Here is a 9825-nt window from a genome sequence, read left to right on the forward strand (position 1 = left end):
CCTCCCTTCCCCCCACCCCGGGCCCGCTCCCTCCCTCGGCCAGCTGAGCCGGCTGTCTGTTGGCGGCCCTGCGCCGGCCCTCCAGCCAGCCTCCTGCCCGTCCCGCCGCGATGGAGGTGCCCCAGCCGGAGCCCGCGCCAGGCTCACCTCTCAGCCCAGCCTGCGTGCGCGGTGGCGCCCGACGTCCGGGCCACCTCCCGGGCCTCCAGCTGGGATCTCATGGCCTCCTGGGGTCCCCGGAGCGCGCGGCCGCTTCCTCGCCGGTCACCACTCTCACCCAGACCATGCACGACCTCGCCGGACTCGGCAGGTAGGACACCCCAAGGAGGCTGGGCATGGGGTGAGAAGTCCAAACCGGCGTCCTGGGCCTCCTGGGGAACTGGGCACGGGAGCCCAATCCAAGAGGTGGCGTGGGGAGGCGTCCTGGACAGAGCAGAGGGACGCCCTTGTCGTTGTTTCACGGGCGGTGAGACCAGGGTCGTGATGCTCACACCCTCCGGGTGATTTGCCCTTGGTCTGCACAAGTCTCCAGGGACTCACTTTCTCTCCCCCACCCACCACATTGTGCCACCACCACACTGCTTCCCCAAACTCTGCCCAAATGGCCACCATTTTGCCCCAGGCTGGACATCCTAAGCCTAGAGGGGGAACTTGAGGGTGACAGTGGTGGGATACTCACAGGCCCATGCCTCTGCTCCTTCCACCCCAATTCTGCACACACACCCCCAGGAATGGGGTGGGGGTAAGGTGATTTTACACTTATCCTGCTTCCTAAGCCAACCTGCAGGTTTGGGACTGGGTTGTCCCAGCAGGAGACCCAGGTCTTGGCCCTTCTTTTGAGAAGATGGTGGGTAGGTAGAGATCTGAGAGTTGTTTTGTTTTGTTTTGTTTTTTAATATTTTTTATTATGGTTTTGTGGGGTATAGTTAAGGGTTAGGTATACAATTACGTTTCATTCAGGCACCCTGTTGATAAGAGGTGTTTCCCTGTCCCCGAAGTCTGAGAGTTTAGGGGAAGGCTCTCCAAAGCTGCCCTGCTAGCCCACCAACCCCCAGGCTGGCTTCTTTGCTGGTGCCCAGGGCTCACCTTCCCCTGCACCTGAAGGACCTTTCCTAAACCAATCAACAAAGAGAAGACACTTCAGGGCCTCTGTAGGATGAGCCTGCCTTGACCTAGGAGAGTCAACCCTTGGGGCCGTTACTCCCTGGCGCAATAATGAGGAGGTTGCCTCCCTGGAACAGGGCAGAGGTTGGATGGGGCCTTTGGAGGTGCATAGCAAGTGGGAACATGGGCCTGCCAGTCCTTGAGCCCCACATTGACCTTTCTCCTTTCCTGGGTCCCTACTGCCTTCCCAGTGAGACCCCCAAGGGTCAGGGAGGGAGCCTGCACTTCCACCGCCGGCTGGCACATCTACCCCTATCACGAAGGGCATCTGAATCCTCCCTGTTGTCTGAGTCCTCCGAGTCTTCTGATGCAGGTAGGTACCTGGGAGGTCTGCCAGGACCAGAACAGTTTGAGGGGGTTGCCTGGGTCCTCAGATTTCCCTCTCCATCAAATTAACATTGTTCTCACAACCCGCCTTGGGCCCAGGAGCCTACTCCATCCCCCCACAAAGCTGGGAGGAGGACACACCTCTTGTGGGGCTCACCACACCCAACCCAGACTGGCTGAGTGGGTACGAGGGTGGGGCCGTCCACAGGGGATGAGATCTTACCTATCTAAAACCAGGTGCTAAAGTTCCTAAACCACAGCCCCACCTGGGAAGCACTTAGAGCCAAAAGTTTCTCTTTAGAGCATTCTCTTAATCTATAACCTTTTCCTTAAAAAGCGGTTGTCTCTTCTAAGTCAGGTTATTTTAAATTATTTTAAACCAGTTAAAAATGCTTAGCAAGCATTGTGATTTAAAATGTGTATATAGAGAGAGTTTCCATAGTAAACAGGGAGTGGAGCCCTGTACCATTTGGAGATAATGTGTCAGCCCTCAGTGTCCAGGTAAGCTTTTTGTTTCACTTTTTTTTAAGGTTTAATTTTAAAGTTGTGGGGTACACGTCAGGATTTCGTACATAAGTGGTTTCAGTACAGGTGAAGTTCTGTGCTTCCCATTGGACCTCACTTCACCTGAATTAGGATCAGGCACTTATGGAAGTTAGGAGCTCCCACTCCCACAGTGTCCTGCTATTGCCATTGTTTCACTTTTTAGCATGTCATAATTCAAAATAAAATCAAGTTGGGTGCGATGGCTCAAACCTGTAATCCCAGCACTTTGGGAGGTGGAGGCGAGAGAATGCTTGAGCTCAGGGGTTCAAGACCAGCCTGAGCAAGATGGCAAAACCTCGTCCCTACAATAAATCAAAAAAGTTAGCCAGGCATGGTGGCACATGCTTATGGTTCCAGCTACTTGGAAGGCTGAGGTGGAAGGATTACCTGAGCCCTGTAGGTCGAGGTTTCAGTGGCCATGAGCATGCCATTGCACTCCAGCCTGAGCAACAGAGTGAGACTTCCAACTCCAACAAACAAAAAACAATGGAATCAGCTGCCATGTCCCTTTCTTGGACACGGCAGGGAAAATATACAGAAAATGCCACTACCTTCAAATCAAACCAAGGCACTTTGTCCCCTCAGGTCTCTGCATGGATTCCCCTAGCCCTGTGGACCCCCAGATGGCAGAAGAGACGTGAGTAGAGAAGGGAACCCCTACTACCAAGGAGTCAACGCCTGCCTTTAGGAATCCTGGTTCTAGCACAGACTCACTGGGAGGCTTGAGAAAGTGGACGGACTCCACAGGAGCCCTCTGTGAGGGGTACTCATTGACCTTCCAGGCCTTGGGATTCTGTTCCCTGTTTCAGAGAAAGGTCTGCTCTCCTGGGAGCCAACTGAGAGTGGGCTTAGGGCCAGGGGAGGTGGGGACAGTGGCCACTGGGAGCCGCAGATGCTTGACTCCCACTAGCCCTTGTCTTTCAGGAATATAAACCTAGTGTATGTCCCATTTTTCTTTTTTGCCTATACACATTTTTGGTTCTGTGAAAGACCACAATTTAAAAATACCATCCAACTAAATCAGAACTTTGACTCACTGTAGGCCAAACAAAACACCGTTGCCTGCAGATTTGGCTTTTGGCCCATCAGCACCCTCTGGCTTCTATGGCACTTGACCCTCTGACCAGCTCCTGAGCCTAGGCCCTTTGTGAGCAAGCGGCTTGACAGCTGGTGGGCCCTGCTCTGGACAGACACCTCCTTGGTTGTGGGATGTGGGTAGTGCCTTCCATAGCACAGCTGTTTCCATCCAGTTGTTAAGGCCTAGCAAGGGAGCAGCTGTTGGCCATTAGCAGGGACAGTTGGGCATGCCCAGCCTGTGCTGGGGACCATGGCTTTGGGTTTAGAGCAACGACTATCTTGTCTCCCATTGCCTTTGATCAGGTTGGGCTGGGCTGCAGAGTTTGTTCACAAACAGGAAATGGGGAGAGAATTGGGAGGGGCTTGGGGGGACTGTAGGTTGGTGTTTGGTGGCAGCTCAGAACTATCCTTGCCTTACTCCCAAGGCCCAGGTACAGTTTGGGAAGCAAGTCAATGGTTTTGGTCATTCCTGATGCCACATTGGCTGGGCAAAGCACCTCCTCCCCAGGGGGCCATCCTCTCGACACTTTAGCCCTGAGTGTCCTGCACCCCTGCTCTGACAGTTACACAAAGTTTCTCAGAAAGAAGGGGTGTGTGTGCGTGCGCTCATAGAAGCACAAAAAGCTCCGCCTGGCAGGTGGTCTCTGGTAACTTAGCCAGGGGCGGGGCCTGTACACAGAAGATTATGCCCCAGCCCGAAGGAACATCTGTTGGAATTCCTTGCCTGCTGGTCTCTTCTAAGGCAGCAGGAGGGGGTGGGACAGAAGCTGGGTCCTGGAAAATTCCATAGGAGGGAGGAGAGGATGTGACCCTGCACATTTGCCACTAGGGGGTCTCCCGTGGCAGACTGGGGCTGACCTAGGGGAGCCCCAGGGCAGCCCAGGGGAGAGCCAGGCCAGTTTCTCACAAGGTAGGGAAGCCCAGCCTTGCTGGCATCCAGGCCCTTAGAGACACCCACATTGCTAGGTGCCTGTGGCCTGTCATCATGGGATGGATGGATGCCTTTCCTGGTGGCCATGTGGCCCTGCTGAGGTGATTTGCATACAGGTGGAAGGCCTGTGTGCAGGCTGGTGAGACCGTTGCCTTGGTGACGTCTCCACGACCCTGCGACCTGCCCCAGCTGTCGCCATCACTGCCATTCTCTGGGCTCTTTTCCATTCAGGGCAGCCTTTAAAATTCCTCACGTCTCCCTCCTCCCCAATACCTGGGCCCCACTGATAGTGGTTGTTCTGTTCTTCTTATACCCCCCTCCTTCCACTGGCCTGAACCCTGTTCTTTATCTTTGTTCTTGTCCCTGGCCTTTGTGGACTGGGGACCTGGGGCTGGGGTGGGCAGTGGGTGCAGAGGGAGGATGGTTTGCCTGATGAGACTTTGCTCTGTCCTAGATTTGAACAGGCCATCCAGGCAGCCAGCCGAGTCATTCGAAGGTAAGTGCTCCTGGGCCTCCACCACCACAGGCTTTCCCCCAGGGTGTACAGGGCTGGAAGGGCACCCTGCATGTTCTCCATCCTACCCCCAACTCCCCCAGCCCTCACCTGTCCTCATTTCCTTTTGCAGCAAGCAGTTTGCCATCAGACGCTACCAGTCCCTGCCGGTGAGTATCCTCTGAGGCCCAAATGGAGGCTTAGGTTTGCTGGCCAGGCACAAGGAGGGACAGAAGGAATCCTGGGGTCACCTCCCAGAGGGTATCTCCAGTCTGGCTGGGGGGCTGGGAGGAGGGGCGGGGCCAGGGTTGGTGCCAGAGGAATGCAGCCTTCAGTGCCTGTTGCCCTGCCTGGCTCTCTAGGTGAGGCTGCAGAGCCACAGCCCTGTGCTCCGGAACGTCACCAACTCCCAAGCACTGGACAGCCGGAGGAAGAGCCAGGCTGACGGCAGGGCTGCCAGCAGCTCCGGGGAAGACAAAGAGAATGTGCGCTTCTGGAAGGCCGGGCTGGAGCACTCCGGGGAGTGAAGGGGGCATGCTTGGGGGTTCTCTGGCACTTGATGACCCTCCTTTGCCATCTTGTCCACAGGATGGAATTGTCTTCAAGATGCCATGGAAGCCCAGCTCTGCCCATGTTCTGGCACACTGGGCCAGCCGCAGAGAAGCCTTTACCCAGAGGCCAAGCTCAGCCCCGGACCTGATGGTACCTCAGGAGAGCTGACCCCATGCAGAGGCCTGGGGAGGCAGCTGGGGGAAAGAGGGGTGGTCCTGAGCACCCAGGCACTGGGAACCTTTCCTCAAAAGGATAGGGGTGGGATACTGTCACCCACCACCCCTGAGTATGTGTGTGTTCGTCGCTCGGACAGTATCTCACCCCTGAGCAAGAGATGGAAGTAGAAGAGCTGGGCCCCCTGGCCCAAGGACATTTCTCCCTGACCCCTGCCGAGGGTGCTGCTGAGGAAGATGATGGATTTGTGGACATCCTGGAGAGTGACTTAAAGGTATGCAGACTTGCTCCCCCAGGCCCCTACCTTCCCCTCCCAAGGATCTCCCAGAAAAGAGAGCTCTGAGCCCCCGCAGCAAGACATTGACCTCATTCCAGTGTCAGAAGAACTGGAGGTAACTAAGTCACAGGCTGACCTCTGGTCAATCAGAGAAGAGCAGGTGGCTGGTGCCCCAGTGGAGGGGAGGTGGGCAGGGTTGGGAGCTTCTCACGGGTCAATGATCTGACTGCCCTGTGGAAGAGTTAGCTGGCCTGGGGTTTGCCAGAAGAGGGAAGCTGTGCTGGCTGTTTTGCGGACATAGGGCTTTGGCCTGTGCCTTTGAGTATGACCATATCTTTACTGATTTGGCCCCAGAGTGACGATGCGGTCCCCCCGGGCATGGAGAGCCTCATCAGTGCCCCACTGGTCAAGACGTTGGGAAAGGAAGAAGAGCAGGTGGGCATCTGGACGGCTGCCCTCAGGATTTGGAAGCATGGGGTCCTTCCTGCACTCCAGTTGGGATTTGAGGGATGGTGAGGGGGCTGGACACTCTGACCCCTGACCTGCTGCCCCTGCCAGGACCTCGTCATGTACAGCAAGTGCCAGAGGCTCTTCCGCTCGCCGTCCATGCCCTGCAGCGTGATCCGGCCCATCCTCAAGAGGCTGGAGCGGCCCCAGGACGGAGATATGCCTGTACAGAACAAGCGGAGGAGGAGTGTGACCCCTCCAGGGGAGCATCAGGAGCCCGAGGAACCTGTGAGTGCCTTCCTCCTGGGGCTGAGCTCTCACTGCCTGCCTTGGGGATGCGCCTGGCCCAGCCAGCCCATGGGAGGGTTTGTGACAGAGGGGAAAGTACAGGTAGCAGCCTGGCAGGGAAAGGGGGTACCAGCCAGATAGGGCATTGAGGGGCAGCCTCACCCCTCACCCTGGCTTCCATCTGCCTTGCCTTCCAGAAAGCCCGTGTCCTCCGCTCGAAGTCCCTGTGTCATGATGAGATTGAGAGCATCCTGGGCAGTGACCACCGCCAGCTGATTGGAGATTACTCCAAGGTACCAGCCCGCAGGGCCTCTCGGGGGGCTTGATCTCTTACTGACCCTTGCCCAAGAGCTGCTCCGGCTCCTTCCTCTCTTCCCAGAGGCCCCCTTTTCTTTGCCCTTTGTATCTTTTCATCTTTGTTCTTACGTATACTCCTCCTTCTGGTTTTCCCTGATCCCTGACTCTGTCTCTTGTATATCTAGGCATCCATCATTTCTCAGCCTTATTCCCAAGCTGGTATCTAGCTCAGAACCTCCTCGGACTTGGCAGAGCATAGGGTGCAGAGTGGAGACTTCATCTCCTCACTTCCCCTTGCAAGATTGTTCACTGGGTATCAGACCCAACAGGCGCCTTGGTTGCTAGGGGAGCCTCAGCTAAATTTGAAGATCACAGCAAGTGTGGCCTCTGGGCTGGGGGATGAGATTTCCTTCTCCCCAGGCTCCTATCTTACCAATTTCACTTTCTCCTCTCTCATCCCTTCCCTTCAGGCCTTTCTCCTACAGACTGTGGATGGAAAACACCAAGACCTCAAATACATCTCACCAGAAACGGTGAGCAGGGTTGAGCTGTTTTCTAGGTGCATGTAGAATGCTATTTGGCTGTAAGCCTTCCCTGGGGATAGGCTCATGGACTAGGCCAGAGGAAGGACTGGGCTGGCCTCTGGTTGCCAGCCCAACCTACTGGCACCAACCCCTGTGACCTCCTACAGATGGTGGCCCTGTTGACGGGCAAGTTCAGCAACATTGTGGAGAAGTTTGTGATAGTGGACTGCAGATACCCCTATGAGTATGAGGGTGGGCACATCAAGGTGAGGCGTGTTGCTGGGAGAGCCCACCTGGTCCAGGTCCTCCCTCAGAGGGTGAATGGGCGGAGAGAGGGTTCATCTTCTCATGGGGAGGGGTCCTGCCCAGCAAGAGGTAGGGTCACCTGTCTGAAAGATGGAGACTGCAAAGGGAGGGGACTGACTCCCGAGCCCAGGGCTGAGGTCTGACCCCCGGCTCCCTTGACAGACTGCCGTGAACTTGCCCCTGGAACGTGATGCCGAGACTTTCCTGCTGCAGAGCCCCATCATGCCCTGTAGCCTGGACAAGAGAGTCATTCTCATTTTCCACTGTGAATTCTCATCTGAGCGTGGGCCCCGCATGTGAGTCCCAGCTCCACTCTGCTAGTGTCTGTACCTGGCCTTCCCTACCCAGGGACGTAGGTGCTGATGCCATTGGGATGACCCAGAGGTGTGAGCCCAGCCTGTCCTTAGCCTGATCTGATGGCCTGGCACTGGCCTCACTACGGCTTCACTGCACGGCACCCGCCTTCTGTTCCCTTCTAACTGTTCTTCCTGTCAGACCTCATGTCTACCCCCTGTCCACTGCTGCTACCCTCAGAAAATCTGGTTCCAAATCTCTAGTGATGTCCTCAAAATCTAAGGGCCCTGTGCTGGTCCTCAGTGGCACTGACCTTTCTGGTGTTTGGTGCTGTGAGGCCCTCATTGGAGCCCCGTTCCCTTGGTGTCCGCGGCACCTCTGCCAAACTTCCTCTCCTGGGTCTCTTCTGTCTCCACGCTCTGGCTGGCTGGCTGTCCACTCTTTCTGCTTCCTCTCCTGGGTTACCGTTGGGTTACCTGACTCTGATGGCTCTCCAGCCAGCCTCACATGTGTGCTGGGAATCTGGACCCTTTCAGAGTCCTTATCCTTGCTGTCCTCCCGTCTTCTCCAGGGATCCCAGCACATGGCACCCACCTCCACCAGTCACTGGGCTTTGGTCTTGGGTCTTCCTGCTCCCTCCTTTTCTCTTCACCTCTAGCACTCACCTGGTCTTGTCCTGGGGACCTCCTAAATGTATCTATTGAACTTTGTCCACTGTTTCCTCCCCAACTTCCTCTTTCCTGGTCCAGGCCACAGGTATCACTAACAAAGACTGTACAACTGCCTTCTAGAAATAGTCCCCTGCCTTGATTTGCCTCCTTCCATCTCCCCCAACCTCTTCTGTACCTGGTAAAATGTACCTAAAAATGTTCTTGTGGCTAACATTCCTATGCTCAAAAGCCTTCTGTGTACGCAGGGAATAGGTCTCCTGATGGACATCCCACCACCTGCCATGCTCTGACTGTGCCCCCCCCATTGCTGGTCCAGGTGCCGTTTCATCAGGGAACGAGACCGTGCCGTCAATGATTACCCCAGCCTCTACTATCCTGAGATGTATATCCTCAAAGGCGGCTACAAAGAGTTCTTCCCACAGCACCCGGTACCATGGGTCGGGGATGCCATATGAGTGTTGGACCTCAGGAAAGGGCTTGACCAGGCAATAGCCATGAGGACAAGGATAGGGTCTCCAAAGCTACCAATTCCCCTGAATTGATGAACCCTTCCCATCCTGCTCTAGAACTTCTGTGAGCCCCAGGACTACCGGCCCATGAACCACGAGGACTTCAAGGACGAGCTAAAGACCTTCCGTCTCAAGACACGCAGCTGGGCCGGGGAGCGGAGCCGGCGGGAGCTCTGTAGCCGGCTGCAGGACCAGTGAGGGGTCATCATCTGTCCTGCCACCTCCCTTGCCTCCTGAGGCCTGAAGCCAGCTGCCCTGTGGGCCTGCAGGGCTGAGGGCCTGTTGGAGGGCCCAGGTGCTACCCAGGGAAAAGACAGAATCGGTGACCTGTCTGCCCCTAGCCCAACTGCCCTTGTCTCATGCTGGTCATATCCAGTCCTGGTGCCATCCCCACACCCACCCCTGGAAGGGACCTAGTCTATTGAGTTAGTTAAGTTGGGTTAATGCCAGCTTAAAGCAGTATTTTGTGTCCAGCAGGAACCTTTTTGCTTCCTTGTTTGGGTCAGTCCCTTTGTCTTCCTGTGTCTAGAAAAGTCCCTTTGTATATATGTGAGCTGAGACTGGGGGGAGCCTCAGCCCCCAAGGATGGGTCAGAGCTGAACTCTCCTGGCCTGGGAGTCAGCACTCGACCCTGTGCACTTACCTGGCCAGGGCTGCCCCTGCCCTCTGCAGGAATCATGGGTGTGTCTGCCATGTTGTCCCTTTCTCATTTCTTCTTTCCTGTCCCTCCATACAAGCACCTCCAGCCAAAACATAAGCTCTTACTCTTTCCTGTTTCAGTTTTACCTGCATGCTTGATTTGTCTGTCTGATTTTTTGCCCATCTCAGGATACTTTTTTAGGCTGTCAAACATTGATGACCCATTTTGGTCCCAGTTTTGTTGCCCCAGAAAGGATGTTATCTTTGGGGGTTCCCAGGGCAAGGGCTAAGGTCTGGATCATGAGCCCA

General features: G+C 55.7%; 1 protein-coding gene across 4 annotated transcripts in view; it reads left to right on the forward strand.

Moving 5' to 3' along the window:
• CDC25B (cell division cycle 25B) overlaps positions 1–9618 on the forward strand; it is a 10246-nt gene extending 628 nt beyond the window's left edge. The window contains exons 1-16 of one of the 4 annotated variants that reach the window (XM_008066556.2): positions 1–310; positions 1356–1477; positions 2623–2674; positions 4500–4541; positions 4672–4708; positions 4901–5023; positions 5127–5240; positions 5404–5538; positions 5896–5976; positions 6100–6276; positions 6474–6569; positions 7044–7106; positions 7265–7363; positions 7566–7699; positions 8685–8796; positions 8935–9618. In XM_008066556.2, coding sequence (XP_008064747.1) covers positions 111–310; positions 1356–1477; positions 2623–2674; positions 4500–4541; positions 4672–4708; positions 4901–5023; positions 5127–5240; positions 5404–5538; positions 5896–5976; positions 6100–6276; positions 6474–6569; positions 7044–7106; positions 7265–7363; positions 7566–7699; positions 8685–8796; positions 8935–9075 — 1728 coding nt within the window. In that variant the 5' untranslated portion in view covers positions 1–110 and the 3' untranslated portion in view covers positions 9076–9618. The remainder of the gene's footprint in view (positions 311–1355; positions 1478–2622; positions 2675–4499; positions 4542–4671; positions 4709–4900; positions 5024–5126; positions 5241–5403; positions 5539–5895; positions 5977–6099; positions 6277–6473; positions 6570–7043; positions 7107–7264; positions 7364–7565; positions 7700–8684; positions 8797–8934) is intronic. The other 3 variants (XM_008066557.2, XM_008066559.1, XM_008066558.2) reach the window with 3 other exon arrangements.
• Positions 9619–9825: the final 207 nt, after the last annotated feature.

The sequence above is a fragment of the Carlito syrichta genome, unplaced genomic scaffold, assembly GCF_000164805.1.
Source record: "Carlito syrichta isolate Samal-C Ts95f unplaced genomic scaffold, Tarsius_syrichta-2.0.1 Scaffold309007, whole genome shotgun sequence".
NCBI classification, from domain to species: Eukaryota; Metazoa; Chordata; class Mammalia; order Primates; family Tarsiidae; genus Carlito; species Carlito syrichta.